Source organism: Chiloscyllium plagiosum, unplaced genomic scaffold (assembly GCF_037043375.1).
Source record: "Chiloscyllium plagiosum isolate Xiang-an unplaced genomic scaffold, Cpla_swu_hap1 HiC_scaffold_13, whole genome shotgun sequence".
NCBI classification, from domain to species: domain Eukaryota; kingdom Metazoa; phylum Chordata; class Chondrichthyes; order Orectolobiformes; family Hemiscylliidae; genus Chiloscyllium; species Chiloscyllium plagiosum.
The window spans coordinates 54,641,138-54,669,131 of NW_028270151.1; the positions used below are offsets into that span (position 1 = coordinate 54,641,138).

Genomic DNA, 27,994 nt, shown 5'->3' on the forward strand with positions numbered 1-27,994 from the left:
TTATTAAATAACTGTCCTGATTTCATCACAGTTACTGTTTGCAGCTTATCTGCTTTAAACAAATGGGATTCAGGTTTTTCATTATACATGCCCTTGAAATCATACAAACATGTTACTTGGTTTAATATTTTACCAACATTACCATCAACTTTACTGCCAATTACACACTTGGTTGATTATAGTGCCTTTAGTGTTGTGGAATGTTTTCTGGACACTTTGGACAGAATAATTTTACAGAATTCGATAATTATGCATTTTGACTCACGTATGTATAAAATATTTTTGTATGCGAAAAGTTTGAAATCTGTATCTAATATGCTAAGCACTTAATGGCTAAGTATTTTGTTTCAATAAAGTTTGTGTTTATTACTGTGAATCTAGTGTGTAACAAATTTCTAAAACAAATTCTAAAGTGGATCTATGACTAGCTGAAATCAAAACAATATGCCACGTAGTCAACCACTGTACAAAGAAAATACAGTTTATGTCACTTCTGGTGTCTTCTATCCTTCATCAGGATTTGCATAGTACTACTCAAGTTTTCTTTTCTCTCTGAGATAAAAACTTCTTATTAAAAAATATAATTTGATGTTATTTTTAAGTTCATAGAACAAGAAGTCACCTGGCCTAATAGCTGTAAAACATATAGTGACAAAACATTATTCTCTGCTGATAGGTAACACCTTAACCATGTTTCAAATGTATATTTCTATTTTCTTCACAGCAATGAGAATGCTGTTTTGTATTTTACTGTTGCTCTGCGAAAAGCTGCTGATTTGCAGCTTGGATACTCTTTCTAGTGATATGCTTACAGGATTTGCCGTTGACCTCTACCACGCCATTCGGTCAATGCAGAAGAGTCAGAATCTTATTTGTTCACCAATGTCTGTCAGCCTAGGCCTCGGGATGATAGAGCTGGGTGCAAGAGGGACCACTTTGCAACAGTTAAGAAAAGCTCTGCAATTTGATAAAATGCAGGAAGGTATGTAAAATTCTGTCTGTAAACCAGCTGGTTAAAGTGATCTACATAAAAAAAAGTGTTTGCAATTGCAGAAAAATATTGTTTTTCTTTTCACCTGTACATGGCATATTGATAGCATTGGATAGCATTTTTAATCTCTGCCTGCCAAATTCTAAAGAATTATGATTCTAATTTTTAGGGATGGAGTTTTCTTTAATGAAAGAGCAATCCAAAATCCTCTCCAGTAGTAGCAGGCAATACTCGCTAAAACTTGCCAATGCAATTTACATACAGGATGAATTCCGATTGACTGAACAATATCTCCACAGCTGCCAAGAATTCTTTCATAGTGCTGTAAGAAAAGTGAACTTTCAAGATTCTGTATCTACTGCCAATATTATCAATAAATGGATAGCTAATCAGACCAGTGGTAAGTATTAATACACTTGTTTGCTGCTAATAACATTATTTTCTGAATTGTTGGCAAGCCATTCCAAGAAGTCATTTCATGTTTTGAATAAGTCATACAGCATTAAACAGAATTTGAAAATTAAACCTACAATAACATTAGGAAGGAAATGTCTGAAAATAGTCAAAAGAAAGTGTGAAATCTAAAGTTTAACTCTGACTGAATGTGGACCTGACAGAACAAGCCTCAAACATGTTTGTTTCAAAAATGTTGGTTTTGGAACATTGCCAGAGAGCTTCCAAGACCTAATTGGTCTTGTGATGAAACTGATAATAGGAATAAAAACAAACTACTACAGATGCTGGAAATCTGAATCCATCACAGAAATTGCTGGAAAAACTCAGCTGGTCTGGCATCACCTGTTCAGAAGAAACGGTGTTAACGTTTCAATTCCAATATGACTTCTTCAGAACAAAATGAAGAAGTCATATCAGATTTGAAACATTAACTTTGTTTCTTTCTCTACAGATGCTGCCAGACCTGCTGAGTTTCTCCGATCAATGAGAACCGGCACCAACATTAGTGGGCTGCACGTCGTGGACCTGAATATTGCTGCTTCTCTAGAGAATGACATTGATCCTACTTCCTTGAAGTTCTGTCCAGTAATTTTCCATTAGTGAGCTTCAGACCAGAAATTGCCCTGCTCCTGTCCCTTGCTATTAAAGCTGGCTGCCTAAAGACCTAATCTGATGTGAAGGTAATCTGGGGTCTCCAAAGTTACAGGAAAGCAACAACTGATCAAGTTATACAGGCCTTGCTTTGACAGGTGGGTAGTGCCGTTTTTATTTGACATCCACCTCATGAAGAGTGACTGCCTAAGTAAGACCACTTGTCAGTACACAAAAATCAAAAATATCAACTGATGAGCTCACAATGGGTTGAGAACCATTGTGTATTTGAAAGGAATTTACCAATGATAGCAATTTGACAGCAACTAGCAATATACAACCTCCTGGTCCGCGAGGAAGCAGGTCTTGATGATGCTTGCAACCCCCTGCCGCAACATGGAAATGTGAGCCATGGGTGTTCAAGCATGTTGAGAGAACTGATCCAATGTCTGTAAACTCTGCCACAGTCACATGTTACAGGCTTGTGTTTGAGATATACTACTGCCACCAATCCTCATTCCTAAACTGAGTTTAAGGTCCTACTTAGTTACCAGTCATACAGAAGTAAGCCACTGTTGAAACTTAATCAGAAAGCGCACTTGTCTTGCAACAAATTACTGCACAATTAATAAATCTGGTATTATAGTTAGTCGCAGTAATGGTGACCATCGATGTTTGTAAAAATCCATCTGTCTCACTGATGCCCTTTCATAAACAAAATCTGCTGTCCTTACCTGGTCTCAACTGTGTGTAACTCCAAGCCATCATCCAAAATGGACAACAAATGCTAATTATATCATATGCTATGATAGAATATAAAAATGTTAGTGGTGGTAATGTGGAATTCTGGTAGATGTTTTTGAGAAGGGAATGCAGATACAATGTTTTTATGCAATATTCAGGATGATGAAAACACTGTATTTGGTTTATTGTCTGAAAGCCAGTGGACATTCAGAGAGCGATCCAAGTCAGCATTCCAAAGCACAGATTGGTGCAGTTGAACTTTGTGAAGGTTAGGGTATAAATTAACTTGGACTGGAATTCTGTTGGGCCAATGGACAGTTTGCTCTCCAACTGACAAACCAGCAGGAGTTCCTGTTACTTTGTGGGGAGACCGTGCAGAATCATGTGCACATCACACACAAACGTGGGCAACATCCGGCCTTCACTGTGACAGAGTTCCTTCACGATGGAGGTCCTTTCCTCATGCCACCACGACCAATGCATCCACCAAGATTTGTAATGGAGCCTAGGGGTAGAATGGCAATTACAGGTTGGCAGATTTATTTCATTAGGTAAAATTTATTTCATTCACTCATGGGACATGGGCTTTGGTGGGGTCAGCTTTTATTGTCCATGGCAGGGGGCGTGAAGGCAATGGCAAATGGATGACTTTCAGCAGTAACCTCCGCTGTAACCCTTCCCTTCATTCCACAATGACAGAACCCTTCATCCGATTAACTTTTCCTCACCTGGTTTGGCTGAGGGGCTTCTCCAGCAATATGTGGTCTCACCTCTCCAGTTCAGTGAAGACAACCTGCAATACATCAAATTCTGTCTTGTTTTTGTAAAATGTTTATTTTAACATTTCTTTTGAGTTTACCATTTATGCTTGCTTTAGTAAATTAGACCCTAATCCTTTTAAACTGTATCTGTATATATTTATAAACCTGTTTATCCCTGCATGGAAAAGTAACTGACGAAAAAGAAAACGGAAACTTCAAGACCCAGGGACATCTGTGTGTTTCCCATAGGTTAGGTGTAATCATTAATTGTGCAAATAAAATTATCTTATGATGGAAAGAACAGTTATTCTATCCTAAAATTCCACAACATGTTTCGTAACAAACTGCAGCAATTGCAAAGTCACAATGTGTTTTGAAAAGTGCTTTAAAAATAAAGGGTGTCAAATTGCACCTAGAATAGAAAAAATGAAATGTTATTGCCTGGAAGCTATAATGAGTCATCCAGTCAAGAATAATTATTTCAGAACTTTTCTTTAAAATAGTAGATGTTTTGCATCAGCTATTCTGCAACCAATAAATATTGAATCCTTGCTTTTACATTAAATACCCTTTTAAAAACAGTGGTATTTTACTGGCATATATACTTTTCTATAAGTCTACCATGGTTTTTTTAAAAAAAAGGAATAATACTGTCAATGCTGGAAATCTTAAATGGAGAAATTTCTGGAAATCTTAGTGTATCAGAGAGCATCTGATACATGAAATAACAGTAAGGTCTTTTAGAGTCATAGAGATATACAGCATGGAAACAGACCCTTTGGTTCAACCTGTCCATGCCAACCAGATATCCCAACCCAGTCTAGTCCCACCTGCCAACATCCAGCCCATATCCCTCCAAACCCTTCCTATTCATATACCCATTCAAATGCCTCTTAAATGTTGCAATTGTACCAGCCTCCACCACTTCCTCTGGTAGCTCATTCCATACATGTACCATCCTCTGTGTAAAAAGGTTGCCCCTTAGGTCTCTTTTAAATCTTTCCCCTCTCACCCTAGTTCCAGACTCCCCGACATCAGAGGAAAATACTTTGTCTATTTACCCTATCCATGCCCCTCATAATTTTGTAAACCTCTATAAGGGCACCCCTCAGCCTCCGACGCTCTAGGGAAAACAACCCCAGCCTGTTCAGTCTTTCCCTGTAGCTCAAATCCTCCAACCCTGGCAACATCCTTGTAAATCTTTTCTGAACCCTTTCAAGTTTCACAACATCTTTCCGATAGGAAGGAAACCAGAATTGCACGCAATATTCCAACAGTGGCCTAACCAATGTTCTGTACAGCCGCAACATGACCTCCCAGCTCCTGTACTCAATCCTCTGAACAATAAAAGAAAGCATACCAAATGCCTTCTTCACTATCCTATTTACCTGCAACTCTACTTTTAAGGAGCTGTGAACCTGCCCTTCAAGGTCTCTTTGTTCAGCAACACTCCCTAGGACCTTACCATTAAGTGTATAAGTCCAGCTAAGATTTGCTTTCCCAAAATGCAGCACCTCGCATTTATCTGAATTAAACTCCCATCTGCCACTTCTCAGCCCATTGGCCCATCTGATCAAGATCCTGTTGTAATCTGAGGTAAGCTTCTTCGCTGTCCACTACACCTCCAATTTTGGTGTCATCTGCAAATTTATTAACTGTACCTCTTATGCTAACATCCAAATCATTTATGTAAATGACAAAAAGTAGAGGACCCAGCACCGATCCTTGTGGCACTCCACTGGTAACAGGCCTCCAGTCTGAAAAACAACCCTCCACCACCACCCTCTGTCTTCTACCTTTGAGCCAGTTTTGTTTCACAATTCAGAACCAAATCAGTTTCACAGTTAACTTACATTGTACATGAGAACTTGTTTTTATAGATCAAGTTGCAGAATGGTTAGGTTCAACCAGTCACAATTATGCAGTCTTAACACTCAAAACATGGGGATGGAGAAGTTGGGATAGTATTTTTTCATAATGAAATTTCTCAGCTTTGGAGCTAATCAGTTCATTTGTGTTCACGTTCATAAACCATTCTGGGAGCAGAATTATTCTTGTTGTATAAACTAATTATGGGGTGGGATTTTCTCATTTGCAGTTGAAATGCTTTGTTAAGTGGGGTTTGTGACTTCTCACACAAATATTCTTCAACTCATTAATTGTACAACCAGATTCTTTGCTGCCCTTCCTGAGGAATCGTGTGCAGGGGATACAGTAGTGCTCATCTCTGCCAGGTTCTTCGGGCATTCAGGTCACTGGTGCCATATTCTAAGCCCAGCTGTACACCACTTCAGGTGCTGCAAGCCAAGGACTGCCTTCATACAGTGATGTTCAACTATTACGACACTGTGAAACAGGCTTTAAGTATCCCACTTTGTGAACAAGGAACTGGAGGTGTTGGTAGTCAGGGTGGTGAAGAGGAGAAGAGCCATTCTTTATCCTGTGTATAATCACAGGAGACCACTTAGCTATCCTGGACCTAAATAGCAGCCATGGTCAGTGGTCTGTCTGGGTTAAGGTGGGATGTCTAGCAGTGCCCCATCTCTTCTCTGCTACCTCAAGGTCACAAGGACCATCACTCACTCTAACTCCGCCACTGGACCTGCCTCTCAGCAAACCTCACTATTGCAGGCATCATGTCCACTGAATGGCTCTCAGCCACCTTATCCTTCTTGCCCATGTGTTTCCTACTCATTCACTAGGGACATGTCATCACCTCCCTTGCTTTTTCATGACCACAAACAACTCTTCATCAACATCTACTGTACTCAACGCCTTTATTGTATTATGAGAAACATGGACCTACAAGTGCATTAATTGGTACAAAACTGGAGGGAGCTGAGAGGTGGTTTGGAGGCTGAGCAGTGGTGATAGCAGACATCAGACTTTTCACTTATGAACAGAAGATTCTGGCATTAGCCAGAAAAGAGCACAACTTGTGGTGATGGGAGACCTTGATGGCCAACTAAACTCAGCAAGCTTTGGTGTCCTGTGCTGCATTGCTGTACCATTACCACCAGTGCTAATTCTTAAACTGCACAAGTGTCTTTTCCCCTCTTACAGAACTAATTCTCACTCTTCTATTATGCTGGCATTAGCAAACCTCCAGTAAGAGGAAGTCAACTTCTCATACTCTGAAATCCAACTTCACCTTTGAGTAGGAAGCCACTGAACCCCAGGAGGATGAATTGTCAAGACTTTTACCTGTATCCTATAATAGCTCAGAATTTCATCTCTGTGTGTTCACTAGCTGGACATGGGGGCACCATCTGAGGTGTATGTCACTGACACATCTCCATAACTGGCTGGGGAAGGAATATCCCATGTCTTTGGTATTCAGAGATTTTCAGAGAATTGGCACTGCTCAGCCCCAGCCAGAAGATGATCAAGTGGTTTTGCCCATTAATGACTTCATCACAATATGCAAATAGGCACAAAACATCAGGCAGGTTTATCAAAAGCATGCAGCAAATTGAATTGAACAATAAAAGGATTCTACGATGTTTTCCATAGCATGCTGACTCTGGTTAATATGCACCTGGCTGTTTCCATGGGGAAGTTGGCTATTGCTAAGGAGAGCCAAATCTAGCATTGAGTCTCTGCAATAACATTAGAAATAAATGCAGTTTGATATTACAGGGATATTGAAAGTTATACACACTACAAATTAACAATACAACAGCAATAAATTTGTATTTGGGAACAAAGGAATGGTTAGCTGAGAAAAACCTAGTCCATCGAATTCTTCTTTTATGTTCTGAACAGTTGCTGGACAATAATAATGGAAGTTTTAGTTAATAATAGCAATGAATCAACTACAATGAACATAGAAATGACAAGTGTAACATTCCATTGATGAAATGCTTTGGAAAGCTTTCTAAAGTCTCCCAAGTGTCTACACAGGTCCAGTTTTGACTCCATTTGTTATTGCATTAAAAAAAATCTGAATTTCGTTTAAATTAATCAAAGCTAATTACTTGCACCAGATAAATCCAGATTGAATATATCGTTCATTGATTGTTTACTTGCTAACAGATAAGTTTTGAATTTACTCTTCCCCAAGTACAGTGTGCCAGTGAAATAATTTGTTGTAATGTCAATAACACAATTTAATCACAAAGTGCTTCACAGAGATATAATCATAAAAGTAGATGCCAAACTAAAGAATGGAAATCAACAGTTTTGGTCAATAGACAATAGGTGCAGGAGTAGGCCATTCTGACATTCGAGCCTGCACCACCATTCAGTATGATCATGGCTGATCATCCTTAAAGGGCAGGCTTAAAGGAGGAGTGGAAGATGACAAGAGGAACAGGTTCGGAGCAGAAATTATGGAACATGGGGTTTGGTTGGCTGAGGCACAACTAGCAATCAAAGAATAGGAGAATTCATAACAGGAGTTACCATAGGAACAGAGAGCAGGTGAGATGTGGGATTGGAGAAAATTATAGAGATAGGGAAAGACAAGATTATGGAAGGTATTTGTTTTAAACTTTCATGGGATGTAGAAAAAGCCAGTTTTTTTCTGCCCATTTCTTAAAAAAAATGTGAGTGAGGATTCTAAACTTGAAGCACTGGGAGCCAGTGTAGGTTAAAGAGAACAGGGCCGATAACTGAAGCTAACTAAGCTTGGGTTTGGATTTGTAGAAGAAATTTGGATGAGTTGAGAATTATGACGGATTGATAATGGGAGGGATGGAATGGTCAATTCAGAGGGTGTCAAAGGCATAGAATCATAGTGTGGAAACAGGCCATTTGGCCCAATAAGTCCACATCAACCCCCCCTAGACACATTCCCTCACTCTATGACTCTACATTTAACCCTGACTAATGCATCTAGCCATCACATTTCTGAACACTATGGGGCAGTTTAGCATGGCCAGTTCACCTAATCTGCACATCTTTCAGAAGCAGTTAAGCTAAGACACAAATGTATAATATAGGTGGATAAAAATAGATAGTCTTGTGATTGAGTGATTATAAGTTCAGAAAGTCAGCTCAACACCAGTTAGAACATGAAGGTTGCAAATTATTTGGTTCAGTAACTAGGAAGGAGGATGGAACCTATGACAAGACTGGGGAGGCTGATGCTGATGGCTTTGATTTGCTGTTTGTCATTTTTATAAATGACCTGGAGGAGGGGTTAGAAGGTTGGGTGAGCAAGTTTGCGGATGATACGAAAGTCGGAGGAGTTGTAGACAGTGAGGAAGGATGTGGCAGGTTACAGCGGGATATAGATAAGCTGCAGAGCTGGGCAGAAAGGTGGCAAATGGAGTTCAATGTAGCTAAGTCTGAGGTGATTCACTTTGGTAAGAGTAACAAAAAGATGGGGTACTGGGCTAATGGTCGGATACTTGGTAGGGTGGATGAGCAGAGGGATCTTGGTGTCCATGTACACAGATCTTTGAAAGTTGCCACCCAGGTAAATAGTGCGGTGAAGAAGGCATATGGCGTACTGGCTTTTATTGGTAGAGGAATTGAGTTCCGGAGTCCTGAGGTCATGTTGCAGTTGTATAAGACTCTGGTGCGGCCACATCTGGAGTATTATGTGCAGTTTTGGTCGCCATACTATAGGAAGGATGTGGAGGCACTGGAACGGGTGCAGCGGAGGTTTACCAGGATGTTGCCTGGTATGGTAGGAAGATCGTATGAGGAAAGGCTGAGGCACTTGGGGTTGTTTTCATTGGAGAAAAGAAGGTTTAGGGGTGACTTGATAGAGGTGTACAAGATGATTATGGGTTTAGATAGGGTTGACAGTGAGAATCTTTTTCCACGTATGGAGTCAGCTATTACAAGGGGGCATAGCTTTAAATTAAGGGGGGGTAGGTATAGGACAGATGTTAGAAGTAGGTTCTTTATTCAGCGAGTCGTGAGTTCATGGAATGCCCTGCCAGTAGCAGTGGTGGACTCTCCCTCATTATGGGCATTTAAGCGGGCATTGGATAGGCATATGGAGGATAGTGGGCTAGTGTAGGTTAGGTGGGCTTGGATCGGCGCAACATCGAGGGTTGAAGGGCCTGTACTGCGCTGTATTCTTCTATGTTCTAATTTCTATGTAATATTTATCTCGAGAAACTCATAACATGTATTGTCATCATAACATGCAATTGAAATCTTAATTGTTATTTTAAGATGTGTCACCTAAATAAATTGTTTATTTTCAGGTAAAATCAAAAACTTGGTGACAAATCAATCTTTCAACTCTTTGACAAAGATGGTTTTTGTGAATGCCATTTATTTCAAGGGGACATGGAAACATAAATTCAATTCAGCAAATACCAGACTGGTGAAATTTTTCAAGGAAGATGGCTCTGTTTTTGATGTACCAATGATGTACCAACAAGTAATGAGCAGATTTGGTAAGTGCTTTAAAAAAATACACATTTTATCGAAGGTCAGTTATCTGGAATAAGAGACAAGACTTTGTGATGAAAGTTTACTTCTTTGTTTCAATATTACCTATGACTATACAAGGAAAAAGAGATGGGAAAAGATCAATTGTTAGACATGTTGCATTAGGCATTGTAATCCTCATTTATCAGCAGCTGTATAATCTCCCAGTAAAGACAAAAAATTGTCACAAACCCAGTTCACAAAGAAGTGCAGAAGAAATTTACCAGAATGTTGCCAGGACTTAACAGTCTGAGTTATAGGGAGAGGTTAGACACGCTAGGACTTTTTTCTTTAGAGTGTCGGAGACTGAGGGGGAATCATTTGGAAGTGTATAAGAACATGATAGGCATGGATAGGGTGAATGCACTCGGTCTTTTCCCCAGGATTGGGGAATCAAGGACTAGAGGACATCACTTTAAGGTTGAAGGGGAAAGAATGAAAGGGAACCTGAGGGGCAACATTTTAACACACAGGGTGTTATGCATATGGAATGAGCTGCTAGCAGAAGTGGTTAAGGCGAGTACATTAGCAACATTTAAAAGGCATTTGGACAAATACATGGGTAGGAAAAGTTTAGAAGGATATGGGCCAAGTGCATAGAAAGGGGGTTAGAATAAATGGACATTTTGGTCGGCATGGACAAGGTTGGGCCAAAGAGCCTGTCTCCATGCTGTAGGGCTCTATGACTCTCTAAAAAGTACCAATTCTGAGAAATTTTCTCTGATTCCTAATGGTAATGATAAATGGATTTCAGGAGATAACAATAAACACATGTGCAATCCCCATCATTCTACCTACTTTTTTACATGCAGAGGTATCAATCTCCCCTTGGCACTCACTCAGTTATTTTTGAAAATCTGAAGTGAATTTGCACTCATTCTGCAGGCAAGAAATTTATTTAAAAGCTTTATAATTGCAAAAAGAAAATCTCCTGACATCTATTTTATATTAATCTCATTAATCTACCCACACAGTCGTAGTCTGTCCCTCCATTATTAAATACTCCAAACAAATCATCAGCTCGACCAACATGTATAACATTGCATTTATCTAAATAAATGCCAGGCACATGAAACTCCCCCATCACACCTGGTCTCAATTGTTGTTTCTCCTGAGACATTTACTGGCACTGGTACAGAGCTTTGTCAACTTGTAGATAATATTATTACTTTCCCTTATTGAAAAAGTAATGAACTAAACAAGACTTAAGTAATGTTACAGTAGGAATGACTATATATCTTTATGTCTAAATCATTTTAAAAGTTTTAGTTGTGTTTTCAATTTGTGTCTCAGCATTTGAATTATGTGATTTAGCAACAATATTAATATTATATGCTTAAGAACTGTCCCTCTACTATTATAAATGTGATTTGTCATCGATCAAAGATTTATCCCAGTATATCTTTTTCCCTTTGGGAAATAAGTTGTTGATCACCTTTTAACCAGCTTTTGAGATGGGAATTTCTCATGTTTGGACTTGCTGGTTTTAAAAATAGTTACTGTTTTATCTTTGTTTGTAAATTTTTTGCAAATTGACAATCTGAAAAGATTGCATTATGGAAAAATTTATTTTATTATTGTTGCTGACTGTTAACATGATAAAGCAGCAGTATAGTATTGAAATTTAATATTGGAATTCTGGGTCATTAACTTATTCCCTTCACTTGTGTAATTCACTCCAGCTTCTTTATAAACTAATGTTGAGATCACACTTTAAATTTGATCAGTGATTAACAGATATTGGTCTTTTGCTATTCAGAAACTAAAAAGCAAAATAGGAAAGACAATGATGGTTTTAACTACTGTTAAGCAGCAAGTTTTCTCACAGTAAAAGCACAATTGTTACAGGTATATCTTGAGTAGGTGATAAAGGATGATTTGCAACAATGACGATATTTAAAGCAAAACAGAATCACCATTTTGTTTGTAAAATAGAGCTAGAGAAAAATTGCACATTGAATTCTTTATCTGATAAAATGTCACTGAAACATACAGCACATCATTTTACCCATTCTCCTGTGGTAGCAGTGGTAAAAAAATAGGGGCAGAATCTTCTAGGACTATGAGCAATGTGGGTTATGGCAAGAAATTTTAGAGAATTGTGTGAGAAGTCCAGCACCATTGGTGACTCCTCAGATACTCCTCAGTCCGTGTTCAAATGCAACAAGATCTGGACAATATCCAGGTGAGAAGTCACATGACACCAGGTTATAGTCCAACAGGTTTATTTGAAATCACAAACTTTTGGAGTGTTGCTCCTTCGTCAGATGAGGCTTAGACTGACAAGTGGCAAATAACATTTGTGCCCCACAAATACCAAGCAATGAACATGTCGGTGCCTACTCTATCCAGACAGTCCTGAAGGTGACAGCTACATTGAACTGCTATGTGACTAGCTCTTTTCAAGGAGCTACAAGAGACCTGTGAAGCATCTCCCAATTGTGCACCCACAAATGCATCAAGACAGTGAGCAATGCCGTTGGTGTGAGATCATACTGGTTCACTTGTTTACCCATGGTGAAATTAATGCTGTAGCCCACATGGTATGATTCAGTAACAAAACCAGCTTCCTCCAGTTGCAGTGCCCCATTGACTGATCACCTATAACACTGAGACAGGACCATCGTGATGCAGAGTTCATTAACAGGAAGGGTTTTGATTCAGCTATTGTGCAAGTGGTCTTAAAAGTTCCACTTAAAAGTTCCCACTTAAAAGATCACTGAGGTATAAGGGCTATCCAAAGCAACTATGGCTGATGACACCATTATATAACTCCTAATTATGGCAAAGTGCAGGTGTAATGCTCCCCATGCTTGGACAAGATAGAGCAGACAATAGGCCAGATAGGATGTGTTTCGACTGCTTGTAATGCTCTGATGATACTTTGCAGTATATTCTGAAAAGAATCAAAGCATGCTGCATTGTGCACAAGTGGAACAGGCAGTGAGAAGATGTGATGTTAAGGGCGGCATGGTGGCTCAGTGGTTAGCACTACTGTCTCACAACACCAGGTACTCTGGTTTAATTTCAGTCTCGCGACTGTCTGTGTGAAGTATGTACATTCTCCCTATGTCTGCGTATGGTTTCCTCTCACAATCCAAAGATGTGCAGGTTAGATGAATTGGCCATGCTAAATTACCCATAGTTTTCATGGATGTGTAGGTTAAGTGCATTAGTCAGGGATACATGTAGAGTAGTAGGGTCAGGGGAATGGATCTGGATGGGTTACTCTTCGAAGGGTCAGTGTGGAAAGAGATGTGGTGAGAGAGTAATAAAATGGGATGTGGCTAAGGATAGATAAGCTGTGTGGCCTGGTGGTTAAATAATGGGTGCAAGTGAGAACTGCAGATGCTGGAGATTAGAGTCGAGAGTGTGGTGTGGAAAAGCACAGCAGGTCAGGCATCAGGCAGCATCCAGCACCACACTCTCGACTCATGGTTAAACAATGACTAGGGTAAGAAGTGGAGTTGTATTTGCAACATAGTGCCAGTCTTGTCACTTATATGGCATGGCAAGCATGTGTTTGTGTCAGGAATGTGAGTCTATTCTGGGATATCTGGGCAGGGTGAATTCTTCCATCAATGGTGATTGGTAGAACCCAGCTAGAATCAGATGACAGGGTGCCATAGGGGTGCAGTAGATAATTAATGAGGTGAGTTATGGATAATAATGCAATACTAGTCATTAGGACTTGTGGACTCAAAGCTCCATGAAACTCACCAAACGACAATCATAAGATTCAGCCAAGGTTCATTGAGACTACCGATCAAAAGTAAGAACATGAACTCAACAGATTTACATGACTGAACTATACAGAATTCCTCTTTTTACAAATATCTTCATTAATCACTGGTTAATGAAACAAATAACAAAATTCCTTTTATAGTACCTTTCTAGATTTTGAAATCTGATTTCAGTAACATTCCTGTCACTAGTAATTATACAGTCAATTGTTTTATTACAGGTTATTTTACAGCTGGAAAAATCAGTTATCAGGTTGTAGAAGTACCTTATATTGGAGACGAAGCCAGCATATTCCTTGCACTACCAGCAGAAAGAACTGATTTAATAGAGTTGGAGAAACTTATTACACCACAAACTATCCATAACTGGCTTTCCACAATGGCAGAAGAAGACATTGAAATTAATCTTCCAAGGTTGGTGAGCAAAACTTGGAATTCTTGACTTATATTGGCATTATTGGAGCAGTATTAGATTGTTATTAACAGTTAACTTCAATGGAACTTCTCTATGTTGGCAGAAATGAAGGAGATTTTAAGAGTACATTGGCTGTTTTAAATATGCTTATGAATGTATTTTGCAGCTAATTGTTTGCTTGTTGCCATGAAAGTCCAATTAGCAATGTTTGCGTGGACAATACAACTATTCTAATGAGCTTGCAACTGGAGCTGCTACCTTTATGTAGAAGCGACTTACATGTTTGTTCTGAATTGCTTTTAAGTATGTTGATGAGATTCAGTCTTTCACTGATTATCCAAACTGCAATAAAATTTAAAAACAGGTATTATTAAACATCTAAATAAATTAGTTTCTTTTTCTCAGAAGTGATGAAAATCTTATGAATTTTTCTCAATATAATCCTCCAAAGTATTCATCAAGTTAATGCTCAGGTTTGATTGAATGATCTGTGCTGTGCACAGTTTAATCCAGGGCCGTAATTGATCACAGTGTCTGTGAGATAATGAAGCAAACAGCAGTCAGGGTTCTTGCACTTTATTTCAACCTGACAAATGCTCATCAAAGTGCCTGTGTGAAAATGTCTCCTAAGAACTGCTGAATGCTACCTGTCTCATTAAATAATTTATCAACTTACCATGGCACGGTGGTTCAGTGGTTAGCACTGCTGCCTCATAGCACCAGGGACCCAGGTTCAATTCCCGACTCGGGCAACTGTCTGTGTGGAGTTTTCACATTCTCCCCGTGTCTGCATGGGTTTGCTCTGATTTCCTCCCACAGTCCAAAGATGTGCAGGTTAGGTGAATTGGCCATGCTAAATTGCCCATAGTGTTAGGTGCATTAGTCAGGGGTAAATGTAGGGGAATGGGTTTGGGTGGGTTGCTCTTCGGAGGGTCACTGTGGGCTTGTTGGGCCAAAGGGCCTATTTCCGCACTGTAGGGAATCTAATCAAATTTGCAGGAATGACATTATTTGGAAGTAAAAACTACTTTTAAGTATAAGTTGAGAATGAACCTCAAAAACACATACATGCATTTCTAAATAAAAATGCAAATCAGATTTTGATTTTCTGTATTAATTAAAAAGTCTATTTTAGTATATGGGACCAAACGTGTAATTCATTTACATAAAGGTACTCGTCTAATTTATGTGTTTCTATACAATGCTACTAACATTTTCCAATTGCTTTTCTTAAATGCCACAGCAATAATTAAAAAGATATATTGTTTATATATTTCTTTAGAGATAATATATTTGTGCTTTCTACAATGTTGTAAACAAAAATAGAAAAAGCTGGAAGTACAATCAAAGATTGGAAATCTTGCAATCTTTTTCTTTAAGTTACTTATTGATATGATGAGTACTTCATCATGCCTTGAACATCTTTACAGTTTGAGTTAGTTTGTTCACTTTTAATGCATAATCATGTCTACTTTTAATAATCGCAAAGGCTGCTTGATCTCTCCGAAAAGGCTCCATACCTGTTCCAAAGGGATCCCTGGACCTAACCAAAAAGTCTCTTAACTTTCCAAAAGGATATCCTACTACTCAAGCATAATTTCTGATATGTTTAAGGCTTCTTTTGAAAATATAAAGCCAACTAGTTGTGCTTTCCTCACCTCAAAAAACAAATTTACATCAGTTTGAAGAGAGTTGCACTTCTACACAGTTCTTTCCATGAACCATGATATGCAAATGAAAACCATGCTCCATCCAACATGACAACTACATTCAATAGAAGTGAATTAGCTGAAGTTATCATTCATTCACTGTAAATGTATCGATGCAGAGGCCAGAATTTACAGATTTGTCCTTTCTTCACGACAAAGTTTCATGCTAATGTAAGTGCTAATGAAAGGATAGCAATTGTTCAGAAAGGTTAAACTACCGTGTGGTACAAAGAATGGCTACCCTCATTTTAGCTATCGCTATCGCTAAAATGATTACTCAGTTGATAATGGAAAATGAATATAAATTCACAAATGTGTTATTCTAATTATAATGAAGTTTCATCCATCAATGTGTCATTAGAAGGTTTTGCCTTTTTCTTTCTCTCTAACTATATCCAGGTGCACCCTGGGGTTTGCATCTGGGGTGGGGGGAGCCATTTCAATAGTGTGCCTGTTGGCTTTGAAGATTTGTGTGATGACCCCAGGGCAGTTGTGGCTTGAAGCCAGACATGCTGAGTGTAGCCTGGCTGGATGCAGGCTCTCCTTCATTGGCTTGAACTTTCAAGGGTTGAGTTTTAGGGGAGAATGGAGGAATAGGGCTGGGGGTGGCTACTGAATGAGGGACACAGGCAGAGTGGATGTGACAGCCCCTGTATGTGGTTCCACTTCTGGCTTGCTTACTATAGGCACTGTACTGCCTCCATGTGAGGAAGGGAACCTGTATTGTGGTCAAGCCTCCTCCTTCACCTTGTGGTCTTGCTGCTCCTGCTAAGCACCAATGGCTTAAGGAATGGAGAGGAAGTATGTGCACATTACTGATGGTCACTAAGTGGGCTGGCCCTGGCTCTCCATGGCAGCTACACATATGTCCATGGAGACAACTGTATGCATGTATGCCAGGGCCAGCATGGTATAACTGGCATTAATAGCCTCCTTGAACCTTTGATCCAGTGTGCCAAGAATCTCTGACAAAAGTGACTGCTGCTCCTTTATCAGTTTGTGTATTTCAATGATGTTATTAAAGCTAACTACTCTGCCTGGGTTGCATAGGTGCTTGTCTCTGGCAGTCCAGAGAGTGCCACCGACTTAAGGTGTTCTTTCCTTGGACAGCTTTGAAGATGTGACAGTGACGTGCTCACCAAAATGTGCTCCTAACTCTTATCGAACAAACGTATGCACCAAGGTTACAGCATCTGAGTTGATCGAGTTGCAGGAGACAGCCTTGTTGATACTTCCTTTGTGGTCTGTGTCTTCTTCAGAAGTGAAGGAGGGATTGTTGGCTGGAAGAATTGCCTTGTTCATGACAGAGACAGCTTAAAGCCGATGATGCTTTCAGAAAATAGAGGATAAGAGAGGGAATGAGTTGTGAAATAGAGGCAGAGACTTGGGCATGTTAAGAATGTACACACGGTGCTAGTGATGGGAGAGCATAGCAGGACTTGACAATTACTCTTACTTGATTGCTGCAGCTGTCTATGTCCTCTCCTACAAGCTCAAGGATTGTCTCTTCATAGGGAGCGAGGAGATCAATATTGGACAGACCACCACCTAACCTGACTCTCTCTGCATGATTGTGGCAGGAATTCTTAATAGTTTGGGGGATAGTATAAGTGAGAGCCATTGAGGGAAGATGATGCACGCTGTAATGAAAGTTAAAAATCACACAACACCAGATTATAGTCCAATAGGTTTATTTGGAAGTACCAGCTTTCAGAGAGTTGCACCTTCCAGTTACCTGATGAAGGAGCAGTGTTCTGAAAGCTAGTGCTTCCAAATAAACCTGTTGGACTATAACCTGGTGTTGTGTGGAGTTTTAACTTTGTCCACACCAGTCCACCATTGGCACCTCCACATTATGGTTATAAAGAAAGTAGCAGACCGTGATCCTTGGTGGGAGGTGTTTGAAATAATAGAGTTAGTGTGAATGTGAGTTAGCAGTGAGAAGATGTGACAATTGCTTTTGTACAGTGCAAAAGGTCATTAGCACTGGTCAGGTGGCACTCTGACCAAGCTGGCTGTGTTTGATACCATGCTTCCCTCTAGTCTTCCTGAGGAAAGAGGATGGCCCTTCTGTCCACCACCCCATCCACCAGCATCTCCAGGTCCCTGTCAAATCGAAGTGCCAACTTGGCCATTTCAGGAGCAATTCTTCCCACACTGCAATTCTGAAAGGCAGTTGCTGGCTTGAAGTGGTGCATTATTTCAACTGTTCCACTGCACTGATATCTTGTGTAATTTGCTAAACATTGTATTTTTTCACTATTATTTGTAGATTTACAATCCAACAGACGGTAGATTTGAAAGAATCGTTTGGAGTCCTCAATGTCACAGAAATATTTGGAAATGAATGTGACCTTTCTGGAATCACAGGTATAACTATTAGGGTTTCACTAATTCCCAGCTCAGATTACCAAGACTGAATTCTGAGATTAACACATATTGACAATTTGTGCATATCATTTATAAATCTCACTGTGTCACTTGTAACTTATGGAAGAGATATGTGCAAAACAAAAAGGTTGGGCTTAATATTAAAATGACACAGCCTTTTAACTGGGAATTTATCTCAATTAAAATTTTGGTGCCTTTTCAAAGGATCCATGCCCACCAGGAATATACCTTAGAAAGTTATGTTGGAGATCGTGAGGACTGCAGATGCAGGAGAAGTCAGAGTCGATAAAGTGTGGTGCTAGAAAAGGCACAGCAGGTGAAGCAATATCTGCGGAGCAGGAGAGTTGACATTTCAACAGTCCCACTTGTTCCAGTGCCACACATAATTGACTTAGAAAATTATGTGCATGGTTGTACTATTTTCCATCTGTTAAAAAGAATTGATTGAATTCTATAAAGGATATGCGTGCAGTTTTCTCATGATGTGACTGAGGCTCTGAAAAGGGAACTTGATATTATAAAAAATGGTGCTGTGCACAAATGCGAATACCATAGGGGTTGCGTTGCCAGGGCGTGGCAATCTCACACAGGTTCCCACACTAGCCTTTTATTTTAAGAAAGGAGGAAACTCTGCACTTCAGAGAGGATATTCCATGTGGGGCTTTCACAGCAGTATGGAGCCGTACTTCCATGCTGGCAATTCTTTCCAAGTACAGAAAGGGTGCTAGGATGTCAGACTGGGTCCAGTGATAGAGGTTGGAAGAGGCTAGAGATAGTGAGGACTGCAGATGCTGGAGATCAGAGTCAAAAAGTGTGGTACTGGAAAAGCACAGCGGGTCAGGTAGCATACAAGGAGCAGGAAAGTTGACATTTCAGGCATAAGCCCTTCATCAGTAATGTGGTAGGGGAAGAGGGCTGGGAGATAATTGGAGGGGGGGGTGGGGCTGGGGGGAAGGTGATAGGTAGACGCAGGTGAGGAGTGATGGTGATAGGTTGAAGCGGATATGTGCGATGAAAGATGGACAGGTGAGACAGTTCAAGAGGGCGGTGCTGAGTTGAAAGGTTGGATCTGGGATGAGGTGGGGGGGGGGTGGAGATGAGGATACTGGTGAAATCAACATTGATACCTTGTGGTTGGAGGGTCCCAAGGCAGAAGATGAGGTGTTCTTCTTCCAGGCGTCGGGTGGTTTGGATTTGGCAGTGGAGGAGGCCCAGGGCTTGCATGTCCTTGGCAGAGTGGGAGGAGGAGTTGAAATGTTTGGCCACATGGTCGGGAGGGGGGGAGGGGTTGTTGGTTGCATGTGTTCCGGAGATGTTCTCTGAAACGTTCTGCAAGTTGGCACCCTGTCTCCCTAATGTAAAGGAGACCACATCGAGAACAATGGACACAGTAGATGAGGTTTTTGAATGTGCAGGGAAATCTCTGCCGGATGTGGAAGGATCCTTTGGGGCCTTGGATGGACGTGAGGTGGAGATGTGGGTGCAGGTTTTACACTACTTGCGGTGGTAAGGGAAGGTGCTGTGAGTGGAGGGTGGGTTGGTGGGGGGGAGTGGACCTAATGCGGGAGTCGTGGAGGGAATGGTCTCTGTGGAGTGCTGATAGGGGTAGGGAGGGACATATATCTCTGGTGGTGGGGTCTGTTTTGTAGGCGGCGGAAGTGGCAGAGGATGATGCATTGAATTTGGAGATTAGGATGGAAGGTGAGGACCGGGGGGTTCTATACATGATGCAGTTCGAGGGGTGGGGTTCAAGGACAGAGGTGTGTGAAGTGGAGGAGATATGCTGGAGGCCATTGTTGACCACATGAGAGGGGAAATTGTGGTCCTTGAAGTAGGAGGCCATCTGGGATGGTCTGGGGTGGAATTGCTCCTCCTGGGACCAGATATGGAGAGACAGAGGAATTGGGAGTAAGGGATAGCATTTTTATAGTGGGGGGTACGAGGTGTAGTTCAGGTAGCTGTGGGAGTTAGTGGGTTTGAAGTAGATGTCAGTGTTGAGTCGTTCGCTGGAGATGGAGATGGAGAGGTCCAAGAAGGGAAGGGAGGTGACCGAGATGGTTCATGTGAACTTGAGGTCAGCATGGAAGGTGGTCATGAAGTTGATGAACTGTTCAGCCTCCTCGTGGGAGCACAAGGTGGCGCCATACAGTCATCGATGTAGCGGAAGAAAAGGTGGGGAATGGTGCCGGTGTCACTCCTGAAGATGGACTGTTCCACATATCTGATGAAGAGGCAGGTTTTGCTGGGGCCCATGGAAGAGGGAGTGACTGTCAGGTCAAGGCATGGGGGTTGTAATGGGTCTGGGGAAGTGTAGTTGCGAGTGTGTCTGTTGAATAGTTCTTCATGTATTTAATAGTCTAACTTTTCCTGAGTGTTAACTTAATTTCATCGGAACCCTCCAAAGTCTCTGACTTAAATAGAGACTTTCAGAGGGTGCCTGTTGTAGTATTTTTTCCACAAATTCAGACGACACAAGTTTCAGTACAACGGTAGATGTTTTATAATTGGACAGCCAGCGAGAGATTCTCAATGACATCATAGGAGTCATGTAGTTGACTTGTGGTGTCACTTCTCAACAAATCTCTGCTCTACACACAAAGGCAGGATGTTTTATAGGAATAATACAGAGGTCGACAAGTCACATAGCTGATTGCCATTACATTGTCTAAGACAGGTAATTTCAATTTTACAGTGTCCGATGACTGCCGATTACCTATGACAATCAGCGAATGGTTACCAGAACTGGTTATCGTATTCGTCATTGTCATATTGTTACAACATGGGGTAAACACTCCTGCAAAATTTAAAAACAGCAACACAGAAAAGATTTATCCCGTGCAGTAATCTGTAAAAATTCGAGTGGACAAGAACTATTTAAAGTAAAAATTAGCAACTTTATTTCTTAAAGTATAACAGAATAATTAACTCACCACTACAGGGGATTTTGATTCCTATGGGTAAATAATGCTCACTCAAAATTTCTCTTTGAAGTCATAAGTTTAAGGAACATCAATTTAAGTGAGGACTTAAATCTTGAATTGAATATATATTAAGTATGGTGCTGATCTGAGAAGCTGAAAACCAACAGATCAAATACTCTGTCTATGAAACAACACACTAATTGGTTAAAATAGTTAATTCGGGGAACCTTGATTACCCGAACATGATGGGTGGGCACTATTTCGTTCAGATAATTGATTATTCGGTTATCGATTAAATGCCTTTCCTCTGGGGCTCAAGAGTTTTTAAAGTCTGCTCCTTGTTCAGGAGGTAAGGCAGCATCACAGCGCGCAAGGCCCCGTCCCCAACACCGACCCCCGCCCTCCAACACCGCCTCCCGCTCCCACCCCATCCAACACCGTTCCCTGCCACCCCCGGCACCGCCCCCTTGCCCCCCAATCCCGTCCAACACTGCCCCTGCTCCCCCCGGCACCACCCCCAACCCAGTCCACCACCGCCTCCCACCTCCAACCCTGGCCAATACCACTCCCCACCCCCAACCCCATCCACCACCACCTCCCACCCCCAACCCCGGTCAACACCGCCCCCTGCCCCCCCGGCGCCACCCCCCCACCCCCAACCCCATCCAACATCGTCCCCTGCGCCCCCCAGCACCGCCCCCAACCCCATCCACTACCACCTCCCGCCCACAACCCCGGCCAACGCCATCCCCTGGCACCACCCCCAACCCCATCCAACACCGCCCCCTGCCCTCCCGCCCCCCAGCACTGTCCCCCGCCCCCAAACCCTGTCCAGCAACACCCCCTGGCCGGCCCTCTTCCCTGTTCAGCACTACCCCCTCTCCAAGGCAGTCGTACTGAACACCAAGAATAAGACTGCTGCTGCTGCCTTTCTGGGGTAAGTCTCCAAATAGCGCGCATACGCACACACACAGCCACAGCCACACACACAACTTCTCACTGCAGCTTTTTGACAGGTTCCACCTCTGCCCTGTACAGGACAATGTTGGTCAGATTATCTGGGGAAGGGGGTTTAGGGTACACCCCTCTGTAGAACTCCAGGGAAAATGTGGGGAGAGAGAAAGGGCGGGCAGACAGTCATTTGGAGATGGTGCCTGTTTAATAAATGTAAACAAAAGACACAATCAGTGTTGGAAATATGTCTTTGATGTAATGTTTCTATTGGGACCTCGAGATCTTCGGATAATCCAATTTTCGGATAATTGTATTCGGATAATCGAGGTTCCTCTGTATTTACAATTTCTTCCTCTAACCTATTTTTTACCTTCTCTTCTGTAATATTAGTCCGATAACTACAAAAATTTACAAAACCACACTTCTTATCTCAAAACCAAGTAGCTTTTGTTCTTCTATTCGGATCTTCCTGTGTTTTCTTTTCTTCTTAGGAATTTCTGTGTCATAGGTTACTGATCGAGAAGGTACCTTTCTAAGAGAGCTATTTTCAGGCAGTCTGTTTACATGCTAGACATGTCAGTTCTCCTCTCAACTGTTCAATTTTCCTCGGTCTTATACCCCCAAAGCATCGGATTTTGTCATTATTGTTTAAGATTGTCAATATACCAAATTCAAATTGGATTGGAATCTGATATTTCTTGGGGTATAGTTTAAACTGATTGGCTGAATTCGAATTTGTTTTTGTCTCCAGGCAACAAGCTAATCGAGTTGTTTGACCAAGTGTTACATTGTTGCCTTATTGAGAACACTTGGTGCTGTGTCAGGCAGTTCTGCTGCTTTTAATTCAAAAATACACCCACATCTTTATAACAATATGTTAATGAATAGGGATTTAGGCAGAAGGACTTTGCTTTGTTCTCATTGTTGGATTCACATGCCCATGTTAGTAGGTAGGGGAAGCATGATAATGGAACAGGAGGCAGTTAATAAGGTTATGGCCAAGGCTATCAGTCTTGACGAGTGAGGACAAACACGTTTGCCTGAGGCTGGATGTGAAATCCACATGTATGCCTCCAGAGAGTCAGTCAGCCCCCTTACTGTGATGTCCCGTTTCATTGTGTAAGAGGATTCCACAGGGCTCCCAGGTGTAACTCCCACATACACTGGAATAAGAACTGTCTGCCAGCTGTAAATCAAAGCCCCTTTGTCCATGCAAAAGTCAGTTTCATATAAGTTGTGCTATGATGTTGTCTTAAGCAATCATTATTTTTCATAAACCTCATGTGCAAATCAACCTTAGGTTTTCAGGGATGCAAGTCTGTGCCTTGGCACAAAACAGCAAGTGCTGGAGAAACACAGAAGATCTGGCACCATCTGCAGACAAAACAGTGTTGACTTTATTTTCTCTCTACTAATGCTGCCAGGCCTGCTGTGTTTCTTCCCCACTCTGCTTTTGCTTTAGATTTCCAGCATGTGCAGTTCTTTGAGTTTATTTTAACTCCCTTTAGATTAGATTCCCTACAGTGTGGAAACAGGCCCTTCGGCCCAACAAGTCCACAACGACACTCCGAAGGGTAACCCTCCCCCCTCTGACTAATGCTCCTAACAACTATGGGCAATTTAGCATGGCCAATTCACCTGACCTGCACATCTTTGGAATGTGGGAGGAAACTGGAGTACCCAGAGAAAACCAACGCAGACACGGGGAGAACGTACAAACTCCACACAGACAGTCGCCCAAGGCTGGAATCGAACCTGCAACCGTGGTCCTGTGAGGCAGCAGTGCTAACCACTGTGCCACCATGCCACCCCAACTGAGTCACCATGCCGCCCTTGGCAACTCCCCTCTTTGTTCCCATAAATGTGTAGATTTGAAAGACTCGACCCTGGTTCCCTGCACTAGTTGGATGTTACTTCATTCTGGTTTTCTCAATGGAAGGTCAGGCAGGGCCTGACAAGTTGACCACTTGGAAAGAAGTATGTGGTTTTCCTGGAGTCTCTGTGCCAGGTTGATGTGTAACCACAAGGCAGTGCCTTCAATAGCTCACACTTTCACCTGAAATTATCCCAGAAGGAATCCCACTCTCCATTCTGAAGTTGTTGCTGGGAGGCTACTCAGTAATCAGGCCTGGCAGCAGAAATGACATTTCACCATTTTCCCTTATTCTGTCAGAGTTTGTATAACGGTATAGTATGTGGAGAGGATGCCCTTTCCAATAAACCATTGTAAATTACTATTGTCTCTTTTAAACGTGTGAAGTATTTTATCAAGTTGTTGATAATAGCATTTCATGTGAAATGAAAAATAAAGTTTTTACACATACTATATCAAGAAAAACACAGAATGCAAATACTCATTTCAGTGTCAATTGGGCACACAGTTCCAATGGTACAAGCCAGAAAAACATTTCTATCAAATTGAGATAAATGATTAATTTGGATTGCTTCCCATTGTAGGAGTGAGATGATTCTGATATTGTTCTATGTAAAGCAAACTGTGTCAATACAAATGTCAACCCTTCAAATACATTACCAGAGTAAAAATCAACTTTTTAAATGTTTGTAAAAATTTTAGTCACAGATTTGATATTGATATGAGTATTTGCATTTGTGTGTTTGTCTTAATTTGTTGTGTGTAAAAAGTTTGTTGTTCACTTTATGTGAAGTACTATTATCAACAACTTGATAATAGACTGAGTACCTGTCTTCCAGGCAGACAGCAACAGTTGCTGGTTTCTGACTGGGAAACAAGAATGGCTTGCCTTCCGAGTTGTGGGGAGAGTGGAGATGCCTCCATCTGCCTCAGTTGGCAGGAAATCAAGGGCAGTGAGGGTCAAAGAGGGTGATCATGAAGAACTCTCCTTTGTCTTTGAAGTGTCTCTTGTCTTTGAACTCCACTCCATGTGATCCACATTCACAAGTCTGATAGCAAAGGTCTTACTTTCTTGCTGTAGACCTCCTTGAGGTGTAGGTCTTCAGTGACAATTCCTATGTCCCAGAAGCTGCCAGCCTTTGATTGGATGACACTTTTTGGTGAGGGAAAAATACAACGTCAAAATCTTGCCTTTGCTGTGAAGTTTGCTGGTAATCGCTTAACGAGCTAATTTGAGCTGAATTCAGGAAGCTCATTCATTGGTGAGGGTAACAAGTAGTTGCCACTATACAATTCCACCCCCATACTTGGTCACTGGAGAATTAACCTTGGGTCAGACTCTACAAATTTGTGTTACAGAACAGTAGCACACTTACAGCCATGCTATTTTCTACATTTGGCAGGTGTCATCTTTTTAAACAACAATTCATTCAAGCATGTGATGATGTTATGGTTTTGGGAGGTGTATTTTGTCCTTTTTTTTGAAGAGAGGTTTTAAGCCATAGGTAGCCAATAGGTTCAAAACCAATAAAGTAAACATGCGTCTTTTTTAAAAATTAGAACAATAGAAGCAGCATGAATGGGTGGAGTTAGGCTCCCATAGAGCTGGGGTTTTAGTTTAGCTTCAATAATTGTTGGGGTTTTAAAGTTCATTATAGAAGCTGCCAGACCTCTTTTCCTACTTGGGTTTTCTCTTGCTGTTCTTTTCTCCTGCAGTGGAGAAACATTGCATATGAGACAAACTATTTTACTGAATTCACCATGCCAAGAGTGTGTTTATGGCATGTTACTATATCGGATGAGTTGCTGTTCAGTAGTTAAACAATATATTATTCTGTTAAGTTTTCCAATAAGGTTAAAGTTAAACCAATTCTTCTTCTTTTGCTTGTATTTCAACTATAGGGTAAGAATAAATTGTATTTTCTCAAAGCTAAGTAGGGTAACCAATTGAATTACAGCAACTTACGCTTGCCTTTAAATAAGGTAACAGTTAGGGTTGAGGCTATTCTTTGAAGGGAGTTTGGTCTGATCCATAAAAAGCGCAAATAAATCTTAACTAATTAAGATGTTATGACTATCAGAAAATCAGTAACTGCTAAGTCCAAACATGAACAATAGAACGATCCCTTAAAATAATCAAGAATAATTAGAATTCTGTTGGAATTAATTATGAAGTTTTGTAATTGTTCTTTTCAATAGATTCGCCTGACTTGTACATTTCTCAAGCAGTCCATCAAGCAGTTATTGAAGTAAATGAAGAAGGGAGTGAAGGAGCAGCTTCAACAGGTTTATCATTGTTTGATTGAATCTATATCAATTTTATTTTTAATGCATGTACCTTAGTTGGTTTTCTTCTCTGCTTTTTAATAAAATGAATATTGTCTATAGACAAAGATTTAATAACTAGAACTGAAAAATACTTGAAATTATCTCACCTCCAGTTGTAGTCTCTTTTATACAACTAGATACGACATTCTTTCTTCTGAAGCACATTGGCCAAGAAAGTTCTCTTGTGCATATTTTTTAAAAAAAACTTCCTTTACTTCCCTAGTATCCTACTACTTTCCCAGTTTATAGTAAGATAATTGAATTCACCAACACCAGTAACTGCATCTTTCAAGTTGCTTAAAAATGTTATCCTCTATTTCCTTTACAAAAGCTAAAATTATGTCACTAAGACAAGGCTGATCCCTACACTTGTTATTAATAAGAAGGGAAGAAATTTAATTTTTGAAGTTTTGGTATTCACAATATATACCTATTTTAGATACTTCTGTTCTATATTTTCCAAATGTGCAAAATATGATTTTGACGTAATTCTTTTGATATTGGATCTTTCTGTGCAGGCATGACAGCAACAATCATGAGTCTTCCTCGACATCAATTTATAGCAAATCGTCCATTTGTTTTTGTTATACATAGCAACCTGACAGGTAAAGTTCTTTTGCTTTAATTTGTTTCTACATATTGTTGTTGGATAATTTTTGAGAATTTATTTTTTCAGTTACTAAGCCATGTAAATTCATTCTGCTTGTACTGAAATCAAGAAGTCATTAGAAGCAAATGTTAACTTTGTTTTTCTGACCCCACATACTACCAAACTTGCTGGGTTTCTCCAGTACTTTATGTTTTTTAATGTAAAATTGAGAATCTAGTTTTTGATAACAGTCTGGAAAAAAAATAAGTTATTCCAAAACAGACATGGTGCATAATGGTGTAACTATTTTGTTTTGTTTAGAGAATGTAAATATTTGTTGAAATACCTTGGGTTTTGACAAACAGATCTTTATTTCAAGTATGATCATAAGTCAAGCCATTAAGGTTACATCCTGCTTTCCCTGATGCATCTTGGAAGATATCAAAAGAAGTTTAAAGACATGATACAGAATAACAGATGTCATTCAATAGTGTTCAGCCTAATATAGTAGTATAAATTCTGTGCAATCAGCCAGTTGTCATTGCTAATAGATATTCCACCATTTTTTTTGCTTTAACTTGAATATTTTTGATTTTCAGGTGCAATATTATTCATGGGAAGAGTAATGGATCCTGAGGCGGTGAATTCCTATGGGAGAGATAAGGATGCTCTGTAAAATAAAAGCACGCAGTGTAAACTAATACCATTGAATTTTCTGTCCACTTATTTGTTGAATAGTCAAACAAAAGAAAATATGGTTACACCCTAAGTATAAACAAAATGGAACTAATTGAAAATGGACTAACTCCTTCATGAACATTCCAGAAATCCAAGCCACATAAAAGAACACTGTCAAAAAATCTGATAATGTAATTTTCAACTGCAGGGATCCTTCTTAGTATACCAAAGAAAATGCACCATTCTTGCACATTTTGTCTGTAACCCCACAAGTTTTTCATCTTTTCCAAATTGAAATTTAAATTATCCATTGTTATGGTTTACAATGACTTCCTGTGATGCTGGGCTGTTTGGCCTGTAGTTTCCAAGTCTATCTCTTACTCGGTTAAATACATATGAGCTGTTAAAAGCAGGTAATGAGGAGGAGCTTCAACATTGGATCACTGCACCAGCTCAG

The 27,994-nt window shown here is 40.5% G+C and overlaps 1 protein-coding gene across 1 annotated transcript; it reads left to right on the forward strand.

Moving 5' to 3' along the window:
* Positions 1–133: 133 nt before the first annotated feature.
* Positions 134–27,560, forward strand: LOC122555897 (serpin I2-like). Its single transcript, XM_043702159.2, has 9 exons — positions 134–265; positions 725–982; positions 1,161–1,391; positions 9,708–9,902; positions 13,901–14,093; positions 18,076–18,173; positions 26,142–26,228; positions 26,789–26,875; positions 27,459–27,560. Exons 1-9 carry the CDS (start codon positions 250–252, stop codon positions 27,533–27,535), a joined length of 1,242 nt encoding a protein of 413 aa, XP_043558094.2. The 5' UTR covers positions 134–249; the 3' UTR covers positions 27,536–27,560.
* Positions 27,561–27,994: the final 434 nt, after the last annotated feature.

Coding starts and splice junctions, on each gene's coding strand:
- LOC122555897 (XM_043702159.2), top strand. Junction 1,392..9,707: donor GATAGCTAATCAGACCAGTG/GTAAGTATTAAT, acceptor GTTTATTTTCAG/GTAAAATCAAAAACTTGGTG. Junction 18,174..26,141: donor TGACCTTTCTGGAATCACAG/GTATAACTATTA, acceptor TCTTTTCAATAG/ATTCGCCTGACTTGTACATT.